A 26,359-nucleotide genomic window follows, 5' to 3' on the forward strand; every position below is an offset into this window, starting at 1 on the left:
TCTTAACCAATATCCGAAGTTTATTATTAAGAATCTAACTGTCAATCCTTTTTTTTTTTTCACAATATTGTTAATCCGACATAACAAGAACTAATCTGTTAGAAGTTTCATTTAAGAATTTGATGTTGACCAATAAATTGTTGTATACACAAAGTGTTATTCTAATCCTTTAATGTGATCATTCTAAATTCTCTATGTTGATTTAACTATTTAAGAACACATATTTAGAAGAAGAGTTTGACTATATATTAGTCAAACAACATATCACTTCTCACATTTCTGTTCTAACATTTGTACTAAAGGGGCCTTGGATAAATTCATAAAGATGGACATCTATATATATCTATTTCAATCTTCAATTGTCAGTCTTCCTTAGTAACATTCACAAATACAAAGATACATTCTTTAATGTAAGGTGAAGAGGGATGATACACAAAACTATACTATGGTCAAAACAAGAAAAAATTACCAAAACAATTATCATTGGTATTATATGTCATATAGTCCTCTATATAAGAATTGCTAGCTTTCCCTTTGATCATCGTTTGGTCTTGTTAAGGAGCTTGAACTTGAGGCAACACCAATGACTTGGTTGTTTGAGAATCTTTGTAACTGAATCATTCTTGCATAGATCCCATCAGGGGGATTCTTCAACAACTGTGAATGTGATCCTTGTTCTGCTACTTTCCCATCATCAATCACTGCAATGAGATTGGCATTCCTGATTGTGGATAGTCTGTGAGCTACTATGATGGTTGTTTTTCCGATGCAAGCTCGGTCTAGAGCCTCCTGCACAGACCTCTCGGATTCAGCATCTATGGCACTTATTGCTTCATCGAGAAGCATGAGTTCTGCCTTCCTCACAAAAGCTCTAGCAATAGCTATTCTTTGCTTTTGTCCTCCTGATAGCTGAACTCCTCTCTCCCTAACAAATGTTTTGTATCCTTCAGGCAGGCCGGATATGAACTTGTGTGCGTTGGCAAGAGTAGCAGCCTCAATGATCTCGGCTTCAGTAGCCGAGTCATGGCCATAAGCAATGTTTTCATATATTGAAGTAGCAAACAAGCATGGTTCTTGCGGCACCACAGCAATGTGCCTTCCTAAGGACTTAAGGTTGCATTTCCTTATGTCCTTTCCATCAATCATGACTCGCCCCGAAGATGGATCATAGAACGTCTGGATAAGTGCAATGACTGAGCTCTTACCACAGCCACTAGGCCCTACAAGGGCTAGAGTTTTACCTGCTCTTGCACGAAGACTGAGGTCCCGGAAAACAGGCATATCTGGCCGAGATGGGTAAGAGAAGTCAACATGCTTCAGCTCAACTTCTCCACGAAGCCGGTCAGGAACAGGTGTAGCATCAGAATCATCCGGCTCAATTTCGTTTCTGTGGTCAAGGAGTTCAAAAACAGACCTCATGGCTCTATCCCCCTTGATGAAGTCAGGAGCCAGAGTTAAAGTTTCAGCAGCACCATTAGCCGAGACCATGAGGACCATAAAAACTCGGATTGTTTTAGAGAAGTCAGATATTCCGTGCTTCACAAGCCAAGAAGCATACCAAAGACCAAGTGCATAGGAAGCATAGAGTGCAAACTGTGCTATTCCATATCCACTTCCAGAAATTTGTCCCTTCCAAAAGCAGCGTCGCAGCAGAATTTCAAGGTTTGAGACAAAAAGTCCTACGATTTTCTTTTCCGAATTAAAGGCTGCAACAGTCCTTACATTGGCTATAGCCTCCCCAGCAAGTTGTGTGGCCTTAGCATGAGCAGCTTCAAGGTCACCAGAGAAACCAGTCATGAACATTTTCTGTTATAAAAGTCAGTTCAATTAGTAAAAGAGCTTGTAAACACGCCAAAGAGAAGTATGTTGAAAAGTTCAAACCTGCAAAACAGTGGCTGCAACAACTGGGAAGGCGGCAACAAGGACGAGAGCAAGGCGCCACTGTAGTACAAACCCTGCAGTGCAAGCAACCAACATAAGTGGAGTGTTCTGCACAATTACCGAAATTCAATCTCCAATGGCTGATCTGACATTGTTGGCATCAAGAGATAGCCTTGCTGCAATTCTAGCACTCTCATTTTCTTCCTGATCGAACCATGCCATTTCGTTCTTGAGCACTGCACTGAACATTTTCTCCCTCACTCGTTTTGTGAGATTTTCCCAACAATATCCCAGAGGAAATGCTGCAATGTATTGAAGATAAGAGCTGCGGATGAAAGTCCTATTAATAAGTAGCAGTACTTTTCTATTTCTCGGATCATGTGTCTGTGGTTCGGATTGTAATAGACACTGAGAACAGCACTAAGAACATAAGCAAAGAAAGCACTAAGGAATCCACAAACAACTGAACCTATAGAACCAATCAAAGCATAGAGCCATTCAGGAGAGTTCACCTTTGCAAGTCTCCAAAAGGAACTGGCTTGCTCTTTGAAGGCAAGCTTTTCGAGCTTGTAATTTGGATGTGATGCATCAATGGAAAGACTAAAATCCGATGTGGAGAAGTCAGATGGCCTTCTTGAGTATGGTGACCGGCCGTAAGAAGAGTTTCCGAGCAATAATAGGTGAGCTTACAGAGTTTCTAGCCCTCGAAGGCCTGCAAATGAGTTCACAAGTTTGAGTTTTACAATTCAAAATTATCTAAGCTCAAACAGTTTCAGTGAATATATATACTTTCATGAACAATTAATATGAAGTACTAAATGAATTTTTCCAGCGATATCAATGTTCAACAACGATATAAGCTACCTTGCACTGCTCTTTCTAGCATTACTCATGGCAGTTTCATGGGCAGCCTCTTGCATCCTGATAAGCTTGGCATAGACTCCATTTTCGCCTTTGACGAATAGCTCATCATGAGTTCCAATTTCTGATACACTTCCTTGCTGAAGTCCTGCAACAAGGTCAGCTTTGCGAATCGTGGAAAGGCGGTGTGCAATCACAAGTGTTGTTCTACCAATCATAAACTTATCAAGTGCTTCTTGCACAAGCTTTTCTGACTCGGAGTCCAACGCACTTGTCGCCTCATCCAGGAGAAGAATTGCGGGTTTCTTCAGCATTGCCCTTGCTATAGCAATTCTCTGCTTTTGGCCTCCTGAAAGTTGCAACCCCCTTTCACCTACCTGCCATTTCAAATTACTTATTATTAGTTCAATTCAACAACTATACTTTTCTAAATAGTTGTTAAAAGAATGAAGATACTAGTTCAGGCTTAGATTTCTAGTAATCATATAAATTTTATAAAAAAATTGCCTTTCAGATTAAGGAAATTTTTTGTTATGACCGATATTTCTTCCCTTCTCAACTTGCACACTAAAAGCTAATCCAAACAACATATTTGGGATGCCTTCTCTGTTCTTCTCAATGGCTACCATCAGTTTCTGGGAAAAGCGGTTTTCTGCAGCTAGTTGTGACTGCGCCTCCCTGCCCTTTGTGACGAACAACTTCTGCAACCGTTCGTATGTGATGTGCATGATGGCAGAAATAGGTAGATATCATGTACCTTTGAGAACTGCATTGATGCACTCAGACAGATTTGTTATCATGTGACCAAATAGCCGACCACTATCGCAATGTTGCAGCCATATCTCTTTGTTGAAGCGACCAGCCCAGTCCGCCATCCCCGGGGACATTCCTCTCAAGGCATCCATGTACCACTCATACCCAACCTTGTTTGGACTGTAAGCGGCATTTATAAAGTATCTCTTGCCCTTGGCTGACTTAAAACGAATCATGAAATTTGCGGTCATGTGTCTAATACAATAAGTGTGGAATGCCCTAGGAGGATGCCAATCACTATCATCGGCACTAAGTGCAGCCTTGATGGCCTGCGATCTGCTGAAGATAACTAGCAAGCCTTCTTGTGGGGTGACATGTCGTCTCAGATTAGTAAGGAAGAATGACCATAACTCGGTACTCTCGGACTCCACAATGGCCAAAGCAATAGGCAGGATATTGTTGTTGCCATCTTGTGTCACCACAATAAGCAACACCCCACCGTATCTGCCATACAGATGCATGTCATCAAAGGAAACAAACGACTTGCAATGCTTGAAAGCCTCGATACAAGATGGAAAAGCCCAAAATACTTTATCAAGCATGCTACAGTCGCGGACCAGAAGGTGTTTGTCGTAGTACGGTATGACCCGTTGCTCACAAATAGTTCCCGAAAAATAACTCTGCAACGCCTGAAGCAGTTTCGGTACCTTGTTGTATGACTCCTCCCAATCTCCATAAATCTAAGCAATTGCTTTCTGCTTCGCCATCCACACCTTTCTGTAGGAGGGTTTGAAGTGATAGCTCTGTCAGACCGCACCTTGCAAGACAAGGATGCTGACGAAGGGGTTGGACTATATCAACGGCAGGATGACCTTGCAGATGAGACTGCTATCCAACTATTGATGGTCTTAGGACATGGTGAGTGCTAAACAAGTGTGGGCTCCACCAACTCTCCAGACCTCCCTGACAAAATAATAAAACTACTTAATATATGGCAACCATAAATAAGTAAGTATGCCTCAATTCAAATTGAACTCACCAGTATCTGAGGTTCTGTCAAAGGGCAACATGGAGACTCCATGGACAGTCATTTTCAGCCTGATGGCATTGTACATGGTACTTTAATCAGTCCGATTCGATTACCCGGTACTCAGCACTCCTGCAAATACTGTAGTTCTTCACACCCTGCATTACTGCATCTCGGTATTTGAATCTGTGGCCGACCCAAAATTCTACCCCATCGTCTAGGTTGTAGTCCTCTTCCCCTGTGTTGGAAAACGGAGTTCTCTCATGTATGGCGTCCAGTGACTTGGTACATCTGATAGCGCCGGAATTGGTTGGGGGAGGCAAAACATAGCGCACCACTGCTTCGACGGGCGTCTCCGGTACAAACTCCTCCTCATCCTCCCTTCAGAAGAATCAATGTCGGCACTATAGGCAACGTACTCTTCGTCGGAGTCCTCTTCACTCACTTCCATGTCTTCCACTGAAATGACAACATGAATGGGTGGGTGTGAGAGGTCGGTCGTCTTGTACGTGGGTCGAGTGTACAGAACCACCACCACCAACATCTTCAACCTCGGCGAAAAACTCCATCACTTATTTGGCCATGATTCTCCTATGGATGCCGGACATAAGTTGCAAATGTTCGTCCCCCAAAAGCCTAAATAGTCGAAACTGGAAAACTCCATTACCCAACGGTGCCAACAACCTATACCCCACCCTTCTGACCTCCCTCGTCCCTGTGCCACCAAGGTTACTCAATATCAAACTCTTCAACTCGTACAACGAACTTATACGTTGAGTCCGCAACAGTATCAGATTCTCACACTCAATACCGCCCCATTGTCGCCATTTTTCATACGACAATTAGGGTAAACACACACAACTATGTATACGCTATTACTGGCCATTGTTGGCTTCTTTTTGTGAAAAAAACAGGACAGAAGAAGATATGAAATGTTTGTAGAAAATGCCAAAGGTTATACATCCTTTTATAGCTGCTGAACTTTTATCTCACTATATCTTGTTTACACTGTAAACGAGATAGATCTCCACTTATCTTGTTTACACTGTAACCAAGATTGTAAACGAGATATACATATGTTACGTCCACGTGTTTTATCTTGTTTATACTGTAAACGAGATACGTATAAAATTATCTCGTTTACAGTGTAAACGAGATAAGAGAGGCTGATGGATTTTGTTAATAACTTTTAAAATTATTTATTTCATTAATTATTACATTTATTTAATTTATTAAAATAAAAATTTCACCCTTCATCACATACATAACATAAATTAAGCAAAAAATTAAATATGATACAATATTATTAATCATTTTACTAATTATTTTACATATATTACACATATTATATATTAAAATTATATATATATATATATATATATATATATATATATAGGGACGGGTCTTACTTAAACCCGCCCTCGCCTCATCCCACCGACGGATAATTACCTGTCCCGAGTGGGTAGGGACGGGGTGAGTACCCATAGATTTGGGTGATGTTGCCATCTTTATGTGCAATGGAACGAGAATACAAGTCAGAAGAATAGGAAACCATGTGATAGAATGCAAAAAAATTGGAAGTATTGTTCTTATCCCAATATTGAATCTAATTCCAAATAACGAAACAATATCGGTCAGGTTTTAAAGAAGACAATTTTCAATTATTATGTCATTTGTAATGACAATAAATAAATCTCAAAGACAAACTCTATGGAAAGTTAGAATATTACCTTACAAGGTCAGTTTTCACCCATGGTCAACTGTATATTATGTTATCAAGAGTAAAGAGTAGAGATGATTTGCGAGTATTGTTGCAAGATTACGGACACTTGAAAGATAACTACACGATGCATGTGATATATAGAAAGGTTTTTGAGAGCTTATAATAAAAAAGTAATTTAGTAATCTTTTAGTCAAATTTATTACTGTAAAGTAAAAAAATTGTGTGATCATAGGTACTAATTGATGAGACATTTTTATTCTACATTTATAGTTTGAGGATATTAAAATTATCATGAAAATTTATATTATTTATTCTCTTGATAAACTATTCTAAAATTACATTCATCATAGAATCTATTGATTTACTTAATATACTAAAATTGAGTTTTTCCCTAATGGATAAAAATGAGGTATCATTTTTTTTATAAATTTTTTCCCTCTAAAATGTAAGAACTATTTTTCTATATAATGATATTTATTATTATTTATTAATTCTTTTTATTTTTATTCTTTTATTTATTAATTTTTTTTCAATTATTGTTATTTAATTTACTTATTTTAGGTATTGATTATTAAAATTTATTAAGAAATATAAGACAATTATTGTTATTTATCCTTCGTATCTACTTAATATTCAATCATTGTTATTTTTTTTATTTATTTAGTGTAATAATTAAATTTATTAGTTATATTGTAATACTATTTGTATATCCTTCGTTTATCCTTAATTCAATTATTGTTATTTATTTTATTTAATTATAATAATAATAATAATTAAATTTATTATAATTGTAACAAATCTCCACAATTATTTTTTAAGTATTGGTATTATTAGTAATTGGTTATTATCATAGTAATTGGTTATTATCAGTAATTGGTATATTTTTAAAAATATTGGCATATTATTAATATATAATAAATAATAATAAATTTTTTTCTCATATTTATTATTTAAAGAATTTATAATATAATTCAGATATAGAATAAATTTTAATTAAATGCTAAATGATTGTCTAAAATTGTTTAATTTCAATTACTTACTAATATTTAATTTTAATTGACATGTTTTATTTTTTATTTATATTTTTATTTATTAATTATTGTACTCTTTATATTTATATTAAATATTAAATATAAAATAATATCAATTTGATTTGATATATTAATGTAACATATTAGTGGCTATCTTATTAAAATTTATTAGTCATATTATAATAATATTTATATATCTTTCATTTCTCCTTAATTCAATTATTTAATTATTGTTATTTATTTTATTCATTTAGAATAACAATTAAATTTATTATAATAGTAGAAATTTTTCATAATTATTTTTCAAGTATTAGTATTATTGGTATATTAGAAAGCATATTGATTTAACATTTATTTATATATTTTATTTATTTATGTTATATTTATAATTATATTATATCTATTTTTATAAATATATATTTTTAAAAATATTGTTCAAATCTCCAACCAGTCGACCACACAAATTGATTATAAAGGAAGGCTTTTCTGTCATGTTATTGTGGAATATAGACTAAATTAATGGTTTGTGCAATAAAACGTGAATACAAATTAAAAAAATAGAAAACCATATGATAAAATGTAAGATTTTTTTTTCCAAAGATAAATGTTATTTTATTAATATAAAATAAAGGTGTTACCATAAGGAAGTACAAAAGAATTGGGTATTCCCATTCTTAAGAAGAGTAAAGTAAGAGTAAAGGAAATTATCAGCATCCATCAGGTATGGCTCATGAGTTCACCTCTGGTGGCTTATTACCTTCTCAAAAACACTCCGATTCCTCGCTTTCCAAGTGCTCCAACACAGCGCCGCTATGAAGAGGGTCTTCTGCCTACCGTCAAATTGAGCCGCTGCCCAGGATAAGGCTCGTTGCCACCAATTGAAAAAGGTCTCTTCTTCTCTCATCCATAGGTCAAGGGTTATTAAATTTAGGCTCCAAATTATTGAAGACAGGGGGCGTTGGAACAAAGCATGAAAAATTGATTCAACCTTCAAAATGCATCTTGGGCAAGTGGCAGGGGTGGATGCAAACCGGCTGTGAACTTGTTGCAACACCGAAAACTTTTCATGCAGACTCTTTCATAGAAAAATCTTAATTTTATGAGGTAATTTCAATTCCCAAATACTATTCCATACTTTGTTATTCTGTATGTTCTGGGGCCTCAATGAAGTAGGAGAATGAAAGAATCCATAAGCAATTTTGTATCCTGACCCAACTTCATATATACTAGATTTTGTCCAGCACCAATTAACTTCATCCTCCTCCTCTGTTGGTTTGATTGAAAAAAAATTATTGCATGTATCAACTGAAAAAATTGACTCAATCAGATTTCTATTCCAGCTTTTATCAAGATTTAGTAATGCACTAACGTAATACACTTGCAGATTAGGTGGAATTGTGAGTGCATCTTGAGGGACATTAAAGGGCACTGGTGATGGGAGGGGTCATGGAAGATGCGGACATTAGCACCAGAGCCTATTTTTCATAACAAGCCTTTCTCGATCACCTTGCACCCTTCAAGAACACTTCTCCAGCCCCACGACGGTATGCTTCCTATCTATGCATGTAAGAAATCTGTATATTTGAAATATTTAGCTTTGAGCATTCTTGATAGAGTAGAATTAGGGTATTTCATTAGACGCCAACATTGCTTGCCCAATAAGGCCTTCGGTCTCGTCATTGTGTCCCATTTAATCCAAACCATTTTTCATTCTGCGCCTTTTTGACCCCACCAAAATTGCGAGAGCATGCTATGAATCTCAGTCAATAGCGTGTCTGGGAACTTGAAACAAGAGAGTGTATAAATAGGAATCGCCTCCCCCACCGCTCTCAATAGCGTGTGTCTGCCACCTGATGACAATATGCTTCTTTTCCAACCCATAATCATCTTCTGAACTTTATCCTTGATAGCTCCAAAGGTTGCTTTCTTTGATTTTTGAACTATAGAGGGCAGCTCTAGGTATTTGTCTTGTACTCCGATATGTTCAATATTTAGTGTTTGAGCAATTGCTAGTCTTGTGTTTTGAGGTGTGTTGTGACTGAAAAAGATGGCTGACTTATTCAAATTGACTTTTTGCCCACTGAAACCCTCATAGATCTCTAGCAATTCTAGAATACTTTGGCTTGTATTAGGTGTGCTTTTGGAAAAAAGGATTGAATCATCAGCAAACAAAAGGTGATTAATTGTTTGGCATCTCCGATTAACTTGAACTCCTTGAATTAATCTGTTTTGCTCTGCCTTGTGTAGAAAGAAGGAAAGCCCTTCTGCACAAAAAAGAAAGAGATATGGAGATAGGGGGTCACCCTGTCGGATGCCCCTATTTGGCCTAAAATAGCCAAATGGTTGACCTTCCATAACAACAGAGTAAGAAACAGTCATTACCAATTCCTTAGTCTAGTTAATCTATTTAGTATCAAAGCCCAACTTATCCATAATATACCATAAAAAATGCCATTCAACCCTATCATAAGCTTTGCTCATGTCTAATTTAATAGTCATCTCATGCTCTGTCCCACTTCTCTTATTTTTCAAATAATGCATACATTCGTGGGCAATTAGAATATTATCTGAAATGAGTCTACCTTTGAGAAATGCACTCTGATTTGGGCTTATGAATTTATTCATAAAACCTTGTAATCGGTGCACCATAACTTTAAAAATAATTTTATACATAGCTGAGGACAAACTGATCGGTCGTACCTGAGTCATATCACTGGCATCTGGCACCTTTGGAATCAAACAAATTTGAGTATGGTTGAAGCTTTTTAGAATTCTGCCACCGTGAAAGAAACTTCTCACTGCCTTAAAAACGTCACCTCCAACTATATCCCAGAAAAAGTGAAAAAACTTAGCTGTAAACCCGTCATCACCAGGAGCACTCTGAGCATGAACACTAAATGTAGCTCTTTTGACCTCGTCCATAGTTACCGGCTTTTGGAGCCTGCGGTTCATGGAAGCTGTAACCTTAGGCTCCAAGTCCTCTAAATATGGATTCGGATCAGCTGAATAAGAAGAAGTAAAAATATCGCAAAAGTAGTCTTCAGCTACCTTTGCAATATCCTACAGTTTCGAAGCAATCTCATTGTCCCTCCCAAATAATCTCCAATTCTGTTCCTTCAAACCCTTGATTAAAATTTCTAGTGAAAGAATCTAGTGTTCTGATCTCCTTCTTTTAGCCACTTGACTCTAGATTTTTCTCGCCAATAGCTCTCTTCTTTCAAATATGCCTGCTCCAACTTCTCCTCCAAATTGGTAACCTCCTCTCCCCCATTGATTCCAGCCACCCGCAACTCCTCTAACTTAGCTTGAAGGTCCTCAATTTCTTTCCGGAAGTTTGCTTTGTGAATTTTCTGCCATTGAACTAATCTATGTCTACAATTTTTCAACTTTTGGGCCAAGGAGAACATAGCCGAGCCTACAACTTCCATTCTCCACACTTCACTGACAATTCTCCTGACATCTCCTTCTCCACACCAACGTTTTTGGTATTTAAAACGCCTTTTACTATGCCAGGATTGAGGTTCGGTTTTCATCAAAATAGGAGCATGATACGAGCCTGACTCTGTGAGCCTGTGTACCACTGCATTCGAAAACTTCAGCTTCCATTCCATCCAAACTAAATAGCGGTCAAACCTCTCCTTCATCAAATCCTCTCCTTGTCTTCGATTTATTCACGTGAAAGGGCGCCCTACCATTCCAATATCCACTAATTCGTTGCTGTCAATAAAATTAGTGAATGTTGCAATGGTGGTTGCTGATTTTTGGCATCCACCCTCCTTTTTCGCTTGGCTTGTTATAGCATTAAAATCGCCTGCTATTACCACTTTTTCTTCCAGGTGTTAACTCATTGTTGTAAGCTCCTCAAACTGTAGGGATCGAATTTGTTCTGAACAGCTCAAATGGACACCAATGAACGCCCATACCTCACTGCTTCCGACTTCCTTAATTTCGGCTGCCACAAAGAATTCTCCACTGTTAATAATTTGAACATTGATGCTGTCCTTCCAAGTTAGCACAAGTCCTCCTGCCACTCCTGCCGAGTTAACAATATGCCAGTTTTCGTAGCCGCATACCCGAAGTTTTGCTTCCACCTGTCGAGATTGGTTCTTTGTTTCACTTATAAACACAATCTCGAGGGAGTGGGATTTACAGATCCCTTTTAGGGTGTGAATTGTCAGGGGTCTCCCCAAACTCTGACAATTCCAAACTATAGTTCTCATGGCGCGTTGGGTGCCATTTGTAGGCTGGCACCCTCCACCCTCTGTTCAACTGCATTTTCATCTTTTGTTCTTGCTTTCTTTGTAGATCCTTCAGCTATACCACTCATCAACCTTCTTTTGGGTTCACTTTTAGTATCTGACCTTCCAATACCTTGTCTTGCTAACCTTTTCCACTTCCTACCATTCTCTGTGGTGAGACACTGTCCAATAGTGAATTGCATAGGCTGCCCTTCATCCTCCTTGACATTGGACTGACCAGCTATGATAACCTCCATGCATTCTGTTCTAGAGTTGGCTGATTGAGGTGACTCAAGTGCTGCCCTGTTACCAGTGTCTTGTAGTTTCAAGCTTTGTTTCCCTTCTTGCATTGACATCCTGCAAATTCTTCCAATAAGCAGTTTAAAACCGATTTTTTCTTACGTTGAGTGGCCTTATTCTGATTTTGGGTTGAGTTGTTGAATGTTCTTTCTTATTCAGAGTAGATTTGCGTTCCCACTTGGCTGGCTTTAACCCATTCGCCAATGTCATCCTCTTTTACCATATCACTCTCTGTTTATTCAGCAGATCATGGCAGTTTTTCACCTCGTGCCCCAATTTTGCGCAATAGGTACAGAACTTTTCAAGTCTCTCATAGCGCAATGCCACTTCTACCTCCTTTTTATTAGGTCTTGCCACTATTAACTGATCCCTCACTTGCCTGGCAGCATCAATATTGATCTTGGCCTTTACAATCCTAGTTTCTCTGTCCCGCATCTGAAATTTGCCTACCTCCAACACTGTGCCCAATCTCTCTCCCAATTTACGTCCAACTTTGAGGGTTTTAAACGATTCTGGCAAACCCCAAAATTGAACCTAAACTGGAAAATTAGAAATAATATCTTCATCACAATTCTGATCTTCCTTCCATCTATTGACATGGAGCACATAATCTTTGAATAGCGATGGAGAACCACGTTCAACATGCAAGACATCCACTTCTTTATTAAAAAAGAATTGGAAGTAATTGTTCCCCTTGTCACTCACGCTAAATCCTTCTGCGTTTTTTCATATAGCCTTTGAAGCATTCCCCATGGTTCCAATTGAGAAGGTTTTGGAAGCAAAGAGTCTGCCATAGAGACTATTGGAGCAAACGTTAATACCTTCTGATATGTCTGCCTCTTCTAGTAGAATCACATTCCTACCTCCTTTTCGGTTGTCTTCCTCGATTCGATCTTCATCCCTTGTTGTCTCAACCATGCAGATTACGTAGACTTGTGTTGAGATTTAATTGATGTTAACAATGTAGCCTTGACGGCAGCAGGGACTTCGTTAAGAAACCCTAACAGAGCACTAAAAAACCCTAACAGGACATAAAATGTAAGACTTTAACCAATAATAAAGCTGAAAGTATTATTCATATCCTAAGACTGCATTTAATTTCAAATAACAAAACATTATGGGTTAGGTTTCAAAGAAAACAATTTTTAATTATTATGTCATTTGCAATGACAATAAATAAATATCAGGAATAAACTCTATCGAAAGTTGGAATATACCTTTCAATATCAGTTTCACCCGTGGTCATTTGTATGTTGCGTTATCAAGAGTAAAGAGTAAAAATGGTTTGTGAGATCACATACATTTGGAAGATAATTACACGATAAATGTGGTACATAAAAAGGTTTTTGAGAACTTATAATAATAAAAAAAAATTAATCTCTTAGTCAAATTTATTAAAATTTATTAATAAAAATATATATTATTTTATTCTTTAGATAAACTATTCTAAAATTACATTAATCATAGAATTTTATATACTATTGAGATATTGTTATTTCAGGTATATGTTTTACAAATATTAAAGAGGTGTTGAATTATTTTTTAGTGATTTTAAATTATTTATTTTTTATTAAAAAAATTTGTACATTAAAATTTTTTAATAATTTATTTTTGTTTATCTTAAACTGATTTTAATATATTCTTATTTTACGGTAAAACAATATATAAATATTTATTAGTAGATTTAAGTATTATTTGGCTATTTAATTTAATATTAAATATATATGTCTAATTTATTAAACAAAATAAATTAACAAAAAAAAAATAATTATATTTGAATAAATACACTTAATACCATATTTAAAAAAATAAATAATACACATTATGTTACTTATTTATTAGGTGGATTCTATGATGTATAGAAGTTAAAATATTTCTACACATATATAAATATACGTGTCATTCAACTGAAGGAGAATAAATTTAATGTGTAACCCTAAAAAAAGACAATTTCTATATATTGAGTCCCATCAAGTCTGTAGAAATTAGAACTAAAGGCCCCACATGTAATTAAAATTCTCATTAACCCACTTAATTAAATTATGATATTAGTTACTAATATTTGAAGAAAAAATAAATAAATACTTTTTTAAATAAATAAATACTTTATTAAAATGAGATAAAGTATTAGACTACTATTCATTAGCACATCAAAAAAAAATATAAAAAGTGAAACTAAAACATAATATTTTATTTGTTGAAACAAATTAATTTTTATCTTTTAATATTTACTTTGTAATAATATCAGTTTATTGTATTTATTTCTATTAATAAAATTTGTTGTAAAGGTCTCTTGAAATAATTTCAAATTTTATAATTTATTTAAAATAATTATAATCACTCTAAATTTGTGTATTTATTAAGTACATTAGGGCTAGAAGTGAGTCGAGTTAGACCAAACTTAAGCTCGACACACAAAAATTAAACTTGATTCAGGATGCATCAGCATCATTCATATCTTTTTCTATTAATTTGTACGGTGAATTATTGAATTTCTAGAGAAATTAATTATATATAAAAAATAACTATAAAATTTTAAATAATTAAAAACATTAATATATATGTAAAATTATATATTATTTGAGTCAGCGCGTGAATTTTCGTTAAATCGAATTTAAACTTACGAAATAGGTTCGATTATTAATGAGTTGAGCCGTGAACCAAGTTTAATTTTAGTAAGCTCAATCTCAAGCTCATTAATATATATGTAAAATTAAACTTGGTTTACAGCTCAAATCATTAACAATTGAACATATTTCGTAAGCTCAAATTCAGTTTAACGAAAGCTCACGAGTTGGCTCAAATAATATATAATTTTACATATATATTAATGTTCTTAATTATTTAAAATTTTATAGTCATTGTTTATATATAATTAATTTTTCTAGAAATTCAATCATTCCCCATACAAATTAATAGAAAAAGATATGAATGATGCTCATACATCATGAATCAAGCTTAATTTTCGAGTCGTCAAGTTTGAATTTGGTCTAATTCGACTCACTTCTAGTCCTAATGTACTTAATAAATACACAAATTTAGAGTGATTGTAATCACTTTTAAATGAATTATAAAATTTGAAATTATTTCAAGAGACCTTTGCAACAAATTTTATTAATAGAAATAAATACAGTAAACTGATATTATTACAAAGTAAATATTAAAAGATAAAAATTAATTTGTTTCAACAAATAAAATATGATGTTTTAATTTCACTTTTTATAATTTTTTTTGATGTGCTAATGAATAGTAGTCTAATACTTTATCTCATTTTAATAAAGTATTTATTTATTTAAAAAAGTATTTATTTATTTTTTCTTCAAATACTAGTAACTAATATCATAATTTAATTAAGTGGGTTAATGAGAATTTTAATTACATGCGAACTTTTAGTTCTAACTCCTACAGGTTTGATGGGACTCAATATGCAGAAATTATCTCCTTTAGGAGAGCTACACATTAAATTCCCTTCAATTAAATAACACGTATATTTCTATATGTGTAGAAATATTTTAGCTTCTACACAATAGAATCCACCTATTTATTAATTAAATTATTATAATTTAAATTAATTTTAATAAAATAACTTAAAATTATAATTTCAACACCGTTATTACACTTGTAACTAAGAATTGATTTTTTTTGGGGTGACTAACTAAGAATTGAATTGAATGTGTATAAGGGTGATTAGTATTAGTAATTACTATTTAGTAATAATCAGTTATAAATGGGAGCGAAACAGCGTCGTTTGGTGCGGTGGTGGTTGGCGAGAGAGGAAGAAGGAAGAAAGAAAATCCGCATCATCGAATTGGAAGTCAGCAGAGGAGAGGAGAGGCGAAGGCGCGCGGGAGGAGGACTACCACCACCCCTCCCTCCCTCCCTCCCCCCTCCATTTCTTTAGACACAATTCCAATATTGCCCTTCACCTTTCCCTTTCTCTCAGAATTCTTCTCTGCCAGGGTTTAATTCAATGGAGCCTCGCATTGCCAACAAGTTCCGTCTTGGCCGCAAGCTCGGTAGCGGATCATTCGGGGAGATCTATCTCGGTCTACTCTTTTTCCTCACTTTTTCTCCATTTTTGCTTTTTTTACTTTTATTATTTGTTTATTTTCCCTCTAATTACTTTTTTTATTGTGTTTGTTCAGGGACTAACGTTCAGACCAATGAAGAAGTTGCAATTAAGCTTGTGAGTACTATTACCGACCTACTCTAATCCTGAATTTCCAAACTCAGAACTTTATTTTCATCATTTTGTGATTTCTAGCTCATTTTAGGTCATGTTTACTGTGTACTATTTAGTGATAGTGGTTGCAGAACTATTGATTTAGGTTTAATTCTACTGAATGTGGAAAATTGAAGTAATGATGGCAGCTTAGTTGATAGGATCAGTGGTAAAGTTTGGACTTTGGAGAACAATTCATATATGGTTGGCTTTGGAGAAAGTGTAGTCACAGGCGCCTATATGTGTGCCTTAGGCTGTTTGATCCACTCGTGTCTCATGGTGCTTTGGTGCTACATGATTCGAAGTAATAGACATGTGTTTGGTTATTTATCTGCTCAGGCTTGTATTTTTCGTAATGCATCGAAGATAGCTAACTTATTAAAGAACTGTTTTGATTGTTCTGGATTAGGGATTTATTTTTAACTAAATAATTTGTGCCTTTGCCTTTGGATTTAGGAAAGTATCAAAACCAAGCATCCTCAGCTGTTGTATGAATCAAAGCTGTACAAAATACTACAAGGAGGAAGTAATTTCCAATCTTACTGAATTTATATCTTTTAAATCTTGTTTCTTACCATATCCTTCATTGTACTCTGCCTTAATGTGCTTTTATTTTGCAGCTGGGATCCCAAATTTGAAATGGTTTGGTGTTGAGGGAGAATACAACGTCCTTGTTATAGATTTGCTGGGTCCTAGCCTCGAGGACTTATTCAATTTCTGTAGTCGGAAATTGTCCCTGAAAACTGTTCTCATGCTTGCTGATCAGATGGTAGGATTTATTGTTTTGGCTTAGTATTCTTCCCAATTCAGATTAACCAGTTTTCTTAAAATGTGCAATCTTGGACTACTTGCAGATAAATCGAGTTGAATTTATCCATTCCAAATCATTTTTACATAGGGACATCAAGCCAGACAACTTCCTCATGGGTTTAGGGAGGCGTGCAAATCAAGTATTAGTCAAATGATCTTCCTATTTTTTTTAGGTTGCCTTCTCTTGGATGTATCCTCCTCATATTAACCTCTTTTATAGGTGTATGCCATTGACTTTGGTCTTGCTAAGAAATACAGAGACAGCTCTACCCATCAGCATATTCCATATAGGTACTTTTGTGTCATTGTTAATGTTTCCAAATTTGTATACCATGGTTGGGTTAGTAACAAGTTTGATATTTAATCGTATTAAGATTAAAATTTTGAGAATGTCAAATTCAATATCTAAAATTGATGCAATGTTTATAGTTATTTATGAGACTATTTGGAGGTAGTTGTTTCCCAAGTAAAAGAGTAGCAGCCTTTATGTTTTATGACCAGAATTTGCTTCACTGTGAAGTCTTGAAATTGAAGTATCAACCTTACAAATCTTATATAGACAATCAGCCAAATTTAAATTCTTTTATTTTGTAACACTCTGTTTTTGTTTTTCACTTTTTTGTGAAATGATGCTTGCATATAAGTTCATACTTCTTGTTACGTACATAGTCTCTTTAAGAAGGTTTTCTGCTATCATTGTGTAATTAATCTTTGTTTTATTTAGTTCATTAGATATCTTCATATCAATTACTTCACATAAAATTTCAACCTTTTGAGATAGAACTTGGCTTTTCTGGATTTAACTTGTCATCCTTTTCAGAGAGAATAAGAATTTGACTGGAACTGCAAGATATGCTAGCATGAATACTCATCTTGGAATTGGTGAGCCTTTGATCCATTGTCTTGCCTTTTAATTGCTATTGGCAATTTATTCTTACTTTTGTGATTGTTCTTTCATGCATTTTTAGAGCAAAGCCGTAGGGACGACTTAGAGTCGCTTGGATTTGTTCTTATGTATTTTTTGAGAGGAAGGTAATTGTTTATCTTTGTCGTTTATCTTGCCTCTCTTTATCGCCTGATCTTCATTAATGTTTCACTTGGTGTTTCTGCAGTCTTCCATGGCAGGGATTGAAAGCTGGTACTAAGAAGCAGAAGTATGATAAAATTAGTGAGAAGAAAGTTTCTACTTCCATTGAGGTAAAATTTTGATACTGTAGTATTTTGGTGTGCATATCATGTAATTTCCCTCCCTTTTCTCAATAACATAATGTAGCTTGCTTCTTTGTTAGTCTCTCTGCCGTGGCTATCCCTCAGAATTCGCTTCATATTTCCATTACTGTCGGTCACTGCGATTTAATGATAAACCAGATTACGCTTATTTGAAAAGGCTTTTCCGTGACCTTTTCATTCGTGAAGGTTTATGCTCTTCTTTTTATCTATCTATACTTTACCTTTGGATTGACTTCAGCCTTTGATAACTTAACTTGATGGTCATATGTTAACATGCCTTCTCTGTATGGGTTGTGGTTCTCATCTTACTGCAGGATTCCAGTTTGATTATGTCTTTGATTGGACCATCTTGAAATATCAGCAATCTCAAATTGCCTCTCCTCCCGTTCGTCCTGTTGTAAGTGATTTGGTATCTGGTGGTAATAGATGTTTGATTGTCAAGCTTAGGTTATCTTATTGAAGTCATATTTGCAGGGTCTTCCCCCAGGGCCAAGTTCTGGCTTGCCACCAGCTGCTTTGAATGCTGATAGACACTCGGGTAAAATTTTCTCTACCTTTTTCTTATTTTTTATTTTTACAGTTCCATATTTTTTTTTCTTCGTAGAGTGTAGCCTGTTATCCAACTTCACGCAACAAAGGGGTTGTAGTTTCTCTTTAGATGATAATTATATTTCCTACATCCCCTGCTCTGTGCCTTTTTGATTTCTAACAGCAAACACTCTGTAGGTGGAGAAGATGGTAGGCATACTGGTTTGTCTTCATCAGATCCTACTCGTAGAAGGCACTCTGGACCTATTGCAAATGATGGAAACTTATCCAGACAAAAGGCCCCTGTTACAAATGACACTACTAGATCCAAAGATGGGATGGTATGAGCATTTATTTATGGGTTGTCTTATTGCTGTGAGCTGAGAATATTTCTTGTTGGACGTTGATGGTTGTGTATATTTATGCATTGAAATTTAGTTGATTTTTTTGCCTGATTATTATACTTGACAAAATAACTGTTTAAGAAAATAAGTATTTGAAGACCAAAAAAGAAAAAAGGAAATAAATATTTATTAAGAACATTGATAAGTTTTGATAGAAAGACTGAGCGTTATTTCTCATTTCTCCAAAGTGAAAAAGATATTATAACGTGTCTTTTTAGCTTTGTTTCTTTTGGTCTTGGCCAGGATTATAATGTATTGGTATATCCTTTTTTTATATTATGCTAATTGCTAAACAGTTAATGTGAACATTTATCAGAAATCAGCTTTGTGTTAGAAAAGTTATCTATCTCTTTGTGAACTTAACCTGTCACATTGAGTCTTATGAAGACGCGAAACTAATATAGTAGTTAAAGAAAATGTATTGTCCAGTGTATGTTTGGTTCATGATATCCAATACGTGAAAATGATTACACGATCTGGTTGTATCATTGCCTGCCGACGGCACGTAAACAAGGTTATCTCTTTGTATTCCAACTAGTTTTTTACGGATTTGTATGTTCTATGCAGTTGTCTAGTTCTAATTTCTTTCGGTCAAGTGGATCTACAAGAAGAGTGGCTTTCTCAGGCGGTCGTGAAGCGGCAGTTGGCAGTGGTACTGAACACTCCCGTTCTCAGACCCTGGATGCAAATCCAGGAGCACTCCGGAAAATATCTGGTGCCCAGAAGAATGCACCTATCATCTCTTCTGAGCACACCCGGGCACCTTCTGGCATAACCACATCAAACATAAGGAATTTTGAGTCAACTCTTAGAGGATTTGAGAACCTGAATCTCAATGAGGAGAGGGTAAAGTAGTAAAAGCTGTTACTCTCAATCATCTATCTTATTAGTACATTCTTGAAAGATTTACACTCTTTCATGAAATACCGAATGCATATTGTTTATGGAAAGCTGCAACATGTTTGGAGTCGTCACTATAAGTAAGTATACAACAAAGATACTAGTTGGGTTCCCGGCAAAGGTTGCCCATAAAGAAAGGCTTCTGTTAATACTGTTTGTATTTTGTTTGTTTTACTTCACCTGTCCTTAACGTCCTTTCGTCTTTTCTATTATGTTGTCTAGCTCAATGTCTCATGCTTTTGCTTTTGTTTTTTAAATTTTATTGTGTTCATAAATTATAAATATTAAAAAATTTTTATCATTGTTATCTCAAATTTGGATATTTTAAAATGTCTGGAAGATGGAACCTAGAGGTATCCTTCAGGAGATTCATCTACAAGAGTCCAAGGCTCCAAGCAGAGAATGAGAGAACCCATCTGGCTTTTTTTAATATATGTGTATTTTATATTTTAATATATATTTTAATGTTTATTTTACATTATTTATTGATTTTTATTATAAGTACATGATTGAATAAGAAAAATTACGTTTCTTAACAATGGTCCATGAATTTGGAAAAAACATCATCAGGCACCAATAATGAGAAAGTCGTCAAATGATTAAATAATTGATTGGTGATAGTTTACATCGTACGACATTTTCTAGTTATATACTATGTAGACTTTGAGAGTTATTTACACTTTACAAACATGATAGTAAATTCATAATAATATAAAGTTAAGTAATAATTTCCTTCTCTTAATCGGAATATCGAATAATTTTCTTAGATAATCATCGAACTTCAAAGTCCTTTTTTCTCCCTTTTTTTTTTTCAATAACTAGATTTCTCATGTTAATCCGGTTTTTTAAGATTGTATTTTCAATAAGTAGATGCCACTATTGGATCCATGTGCATCTCTTGTACACACATATTGGTGTTATCAACATCTTCCACATCATTCATACTTCCACTGGGACTAAGAGCCCGTTTGTAAAATAGCAGAAGCTATTTTTTTATTTTTGGATTATGAAAAGTTACAATTTGTGTGTTTGGCATCATTTTAATTTGTAACTTTTTGAAAAAGTAGAAATATATGACTTCTCTACTTTTCGATAAGTCATTCTACCATTTATTTAAAAAAATTTAATTTCAAAACAAAAAAAATCTACTTTCCTTCTTGACTCTATAAAAAATACTGACCCTTCACTATCATTTCCATGCAAGGTCTTCTAGAAATATTGGCCTTCCACCATCATTCCACCGTCATTTTTACACAATGTTCCAAACCTGACCATTTTCACGTAATGATTCATCTGATGGAAGTATTGATCCTCCACCACCATTTTCAGAAAATATTGCATCTGAACAACCTACTGCATATTTTCCTTCTAAGTATTTTTTTATCATTTTATCACTCTTTTTTTATTATTAAATTTATATTTAACTGTGGTATGAAATTTCAGTTTTAATTTTATTTTTTTCATATGTGATTTTATAGTTTGCTATTATTTTCATAGTTAATTATAGCAAGTTCTTAACCTCAATAAAGGAGAAGAGAGTTCTAATAGGAGTAAAAAAAATAAAAAACAGCAACAAAATATACATTGACACACATTTATATTTATTTTTTATTTTCACCTACCATGTCATACACAATATTAGTGATTAGGTTATGTAAAATCAACATTCAATATTGGAAAGTATTTGTTATCATCGTTATTTTAATATTCATTCTCTTCTGTAAAAAAAATTATTTTTTGAGTTATTTATTCAAACGCTACAACTTTAAAATAAGTACTTTTATAACTAAAAATTCAAACACAAAATAACTTATTTATAAACTACTATTAATAAAAGTCCTTATGCTTTAAGCTCTTTTTCCAAAAAAAAAAAAAACTTATTTAAGTTATTTACCCAAACTGGACCTAACTCCTACCATTAGTCCTTGTCAATTATTCCCAAGTCCTCCTTTCTTTAAACTGTCTTCTGCTCTTGATTTAATGTTCACCTTTTGAAATATTTTACTCAAGTTTCTTATTCTGTAAAAATTTCTAATCCCAACATGTTTCATACTTTCCTTCAATCCATTCCACCACACTCTTGTTATCAACACATTGCCATCAATTCCACCTCTTTTGTTGTTTCTTGGACTCACTTTCTGATCTTAATCTTAATTTTCTTTTTATGCTCTTTGCTCCATTGGAGAGTCAAAGCTTTTCCGTGACTCTATCCATAGTCATAAGGCACATTTTTATTCTATAAAATAACCATGTTTCTATTATGTCAAATAGTCCATATGACAGCAAAATTTTTTTTTTTTAGTTATGTATTTTGAATCTATGTTGACATTTAACTTTTTAAATGAATGAATTTAAAATTCTTAGTCCAAAATCATAAAAGAAAAAAAAAAAGACAGACAAAAGATAAAGCACCATTATAATCAAATAATAGAACAAAAAATTATAGAATCCGGTATATAAATAGAACAAGATATTTATGAACTCTAGACAATTTTTTCTTGTAAAAAAAATAATAAAAGAAACTCTTATAAAAATAAAAGATCTGATGAGTTAGGAAGAAAAAATGAAGTTATCAGAGGAGATCAGCAACATTTGATGGCAACTCTTCTACACTGACATTGTAGAACTTCTGAATATCAGAAAGCATCCTTGCATCATCCAAAGTCACAAAGTTTATAGCAACACCTTTCCTTCCAAACCTTCCACTCCTTCCTATGCGGTGAAGATAGTTCTCTGGTTGAGTTGGCAGATCATAGTTTATAACCAGAGACACTTGCTGCACATCTATGCCTCTAGCCAATAAATCAGTGGTGATGAGAACTCGCGATGAGCCCGACCGGAATTCGCGCATAATGATGTCACGAGTGTTTTGATCCATGTCGCCGTGTGTGGCCGAAACGGTGTGATCGTTGCTTCTCATCTTATCAGTGAGCCAATCCACCTTGCGCCTTGTGTTCACAAAGATGACACTCTGTGTGATGGCCAGAGTCTCATAAAGGTCGCAGAGCGTCTCTAGCTTCCAGTCTTCCTTCTCAACATTCACATAAAACTGCTTGATACCTTCAAGGGTCAATTCATCTCGCTTAACCAGGATTCTCACTGGCTTATTCATGAACTTCCTTGTAATCTCAAGGGCTTCTGGTGGCATGGTAGCAGAAAACACTCCAACCTGAATTTTAGATGGTAGAAGCTGGAAGATGTCATAGATCTGCATTTTTCAATCATCAAAGAACAAGATTTTAGATATCGTACAGAAAGAGAAATATAATGCATGCGTTTGTTTATAAGCACGAGATACTGAAATAAAGACATAGAGACACGAAATCATGGACACTAACATTGTATCATGATACACTTAATTAGTGTACCTTATATAATTCAGAATTTATTCTATCTTTTACTTAATTTACCATCAAACAAAATACAAAAACATTAATTTGTGTGTCTCTCTTTGTCTCATGTTCTCAATATCCTGTCTTGTTCTGATTTCAAAACAAAATGCAGCCTTAAAAAAACATGTACTTGAGAGTCTTGAAACAAATTAAGTGCAAACCTGGTCTTTGAAACCACGAGAAAGCATTTCATCTGCCTCATCCAAAACAAACATCTTTATGTAATCTGGGCGAAGAGACTGTCTCCGCAGCATGTCAAAAACACGGCCGGGAGTGCCAACAACAGTGTGGACACCAGCCTGGAGAATGCGCTGATCCTCGCGAACACTTGTCCCACCAACACAAGCATGAACCTTGACACCAAGGTAATCACCAAGTGCTCGCATAACCTTCTCAATTTGCTGTGCCAGCTCCCTTGTTGGTGCCAAAACCAAAGCCTGACACTGAACCACTCCATAATCAAGCTGCTGCAAAATTCCAGAACAGAATGTTGCTGTCTTGCCAGTTCCAGATTGAGCCTGCTGAATCACATCTAAACCTTTGCAGAAAGGAACAATTCCCCTTTGCTGTATTGCAGAAGGCCTCTCAAAACCTTTTAGAATAAGAAAAAAAAACATATCACTCATGATCTTGTCTAAGAGTTAAGCATGACATTGAAACAAATTTTAGAATATAATTTCAACGGGTTAAATATTGCAGAGCACAACAACAATGCATCAAATCTTAAAATAAGACAGTAATTAAGGCATTGATAGACCAGTATAAAATAAGAACTTAAAGGAAGTAACAAAAGAACATTCATCTGCTACTATACCATAAGCATATATGCCTCTGAGAAGATTTTCTTGTAATCCCATTGCATCAAAACTATCATAGACTTCATCATATGAGGTGAAGAATTCTTGCCCATCGGCAGAAAGCCTGTAATTAATTTTAAAGACATCAAAATTACAGACAAGTACATGAAAAATTCAACCTTTAGCATAGAGTGAAAAAATATATACAGTATATTGCATTAAAAGTAGAAGAACAAAGACTTACAAATCATTCATCTTAGAATCATATTGCCGAGCATCAAATTGTGTTCCTTCAGGAGCCAAACCCGCCATCACTGCAATAAAATAAAATAAAATAAAATAGCATAACTAATCCGTTCCAAGTAATGGCTACGACATAGATTACATTCTAAATCTTAAAAAAAATCTAATCTGGGCATGCAATAAATCTTAAAAAGAATAAACTTTTGACAATAAATTCCAATATTATATAAAAAAATAACTAATAATCGCAAGAGAAGAGCAAATAGGAGAATGAACAATGGGATGTAGATTGGTCAAAAGACAATAACTTTCGGAAGAAAAAAAAAATAAAAGAAATCGGATCAAGCTACGGCCACGATTACAAAGAAACAAACAAACATTAAAAACGCGGATTTATAAAAAACGAAAGTTGATTCATTTACCTGATGATAGTGTTGAAAAAACAGAAGCGTCAGATGAAGAGAACGGAGAGAAGAATGAAAACTGAAAGAATACGAGAGGGGTTTCCCAAACTCCTCGGATCTGCGGCCGTGGAGTTAAGGAAGAAAGCGGAAGAGAACACAGAGATCAGAGTGAATGTCTTTTTAGTTTTTAGGCTTTTTGGATATTCAGCTTTTATAATTTATAGTATTCTTTTGACCCGTGTATACTTTTTGCTCCAGAGGTTTAATTTTGATATTAAAAATTAAAAAATAATTATAAGATCTTCCAATCAAATATATACACCTCTAGATGATTATAATAAAACAATATATGATTGAATACAATTAGATTCTTTTTACTATTATATTTATAGATTATATATGAGATATATTTAATAGATTAAACTCAAAAAAGATATATAAAAAGATATAAGATATAATTAATAACTTGATAAATTGGATACAAAAAATAATGTTATATATATCTTAGGTAATTTGAAAGAAAGATAAAATATCTAATTAATAATTAGTCTATGCAAGTTCCAATATATATATTTAGCTCCAATGCAATCAAATACTAGCTAAGAGAATAACAAAGACAATATTATTCCAAAAGTTGAGTTTCAAATTCCAAGATGCATCCATGCATGGCACTATTCATTCATTCATTAACTACAACTACTGTATAGAGGATAGTAGTGTTCACTTGGATCATATAGTATATAACAGATACAAAACAATATATTTTCCTTTCAGAGAAGATTTTAGAAATCTTCATCACATATAGGGAAGCCTTAACAATTGAAGTGGAATGGAATCTATTTATCTTTTCCCTTATTGTCCTTATTATCCTTATCATCATCACCCGGCTTCTTACTTGAAGAACATCCTGCTGCCACTGACAAGAACAATTAAACATTCAAGAAATTATTATTACGGTAATAGAAATTAAAAACATATCATACAGCAGGGTGTAGTTGCTTACATTTTGCATTGAACCTTTTGGCTTCCTCTATGATATTTTGGCATCCAACAGTAAAATTATGCATAATCTCACCGTGTGTTTGGAACCGCTCATGGGATTCGACTTCCGGCTCCTCAGGATCGTCCATCACCACATCTGTTATGGTCGTTTCAGCAAAGCTTTCGGCGGCGGCAGCTGCGGCGGCTTCGGCTTCATTCACCTGCTGAAAGTTATCAGCTATTGATATTGATGATGATTCCATCAATGGCCGTGGCTTCTTTGGATCTTTTTCTGGACTTGGTTCTACTTCAGATGCTAGCCGCTTACCCTTATCCTTCTTATTTGGATCCTCATCCATTTCTGTTTTGTGAGCAGCAAACAATAATAATGAATTATTAAGCTATAATTACCTTTTTAATCTTCTTTAAAGAACAAGATAAACCCTATACTATTCTTCTTTGCAAAATCTCAAATAAAGGAATATTAGACAGAAAATTAAACCATTATTACAAGAAAGAAAAAGATCAACGCGTAGCATAATAGAAGCTACAATGCGATTGATCCCTAAAACAAAATGAAAAAGTTCAAGGCCTAAGCATAGAAATTAAAGTAACACGAACTAAATACAAAGTG

General features: G+C 34.4%; 2 protein-coding genes and 1 pseudogene across 2 annotated transcripts; 1 reads left to right on the forward strand and 2 right to left on the reverse strand.

Moving 5' to 3' along the window:
* Positions 1-314: 314 nt before the first annotated feature.
* On the reverse strand, positions 315-3,470 carry LOC112705130 (ABC transporter B family member 1-like; annotated as a pseudogene).
* A 12,053-nt stretch (positions 3,471-15,523) lies between these two features.
* Positions 15,524-20,222, forward strand: LOC112706544 (casein kinase 1-like protein 2). The gene is made up of 14 exons (XM_025757910.3): positions 15,524-15,860; positions 15,960-16,000; positions 16,493-16,562; positions 16,657-16,805; positions 16,891-16,986; positions 17,067-17,137; positions 17,667-17,728; positions 17,815-17,878; positions 17,959-18,043; positions 18,136-18,262; positions 18,391-18,473; positions 18,551-18,614; positions 18,803-18,945; positions 19,576-20,222. The coding sequence occupies exons 1-14, from the start codon at positions 15,785-15,787 to the stop codon at positions 19,861-19,863; spliced, it is 1,419 nt and encodes a 472-aa protein (XP_025613695.1). The 5' UTR covers positions 15,524-15,784; the 3' UTR covers positions 19,864-20,222.
* Positions 20,223-22,307: 2,085 nt separating this feature from the next.
* On the reverse strand, positions 22,308-25,000 carry LOC112706545 (eukaryotic initiation factor 4A-8). The gene is made up of 5 exons (XM_025757911.3): positions 24,763-25,000; positions 24,342-24,411; positions 24,115-24,221; positions 23,462-23,892; positions 22,308-23,116 (listed from the first exon to the last, which is right to left on the reverse strand). The coding sequence occupies exons 2-5, from the start codon at positions 24,407-24,409 to the stop codon at positions 22,481-22,483; spliced, it is 1,242 nt and encodes a 413-aa protein (XP_025613696.1). The 5' UTR covers positions 24,410-24,411; positions 24,763-25,000; the 3' UTR covers positions 22,308-22,480.
* Positions 25,001-26,359: the final 1,359 nt, after the last annotated feature.

The sequence above is a fragment of the Arachis hypogaea genome, chromosome 8 (assembly GCF_003086295.3).
Source record: "Arachis hypogaea cultivar Tifrunner chromosome 8, arahy.Tifrunner.gnm2.J5K5, whole genome shotgun sequence".
In the NCBI taxonomy this organism is placed as follows: Eukaryota; Viridiplantae; Streptophyta; class Magnoliopsida; order Fabales; family Fabaceae; genus Arachis; species Arachis hypogaea.

Coding starts and splice junctions, on each gene's coding strand:
- LOC112706544 (XM_025757910.3), top strand. CDS start 15,785: ATGGAGCCTCGCATTGCCAACAAGTTCCGTCTTGGCCGCAAGCTCGGT. Junction 16,563..16,656: donor CAAAATACTACAAGGAGGAA/GTAATTTCCAAT, acceptor TTTATTTTGCAG/CTGGGATCCCAAATTTGAAA. Junction 16,987..17,066: donor TAGGGAGGCGTGCAAATCAA/GTATTAGTCAAA, acceptor CCTCTTTTATAG/GTGTATGCCATTGACTTTGG.
- LOC112706545 (XM_025757911.3), bottom strand. CDS start 24,409: ATGGCGGGTTTGGCTCCTGAAGGAACACAATTTGATGCTCGGCAATAT. Junction 24,222..24,341: donor GATTCTAAGATGAATGATTT/GTAAGTCTTTGT, acceptor AATTAATTACAG/GCTTTCTGCCGATGGGCAAG. Junction 23,893..24,114: donor CAGAGGCATATATGCTTATG/GTATAGTAGCAG, acceptor TTATTCTAAAAG/GTTTTGAGAGGCCTTCTGCA.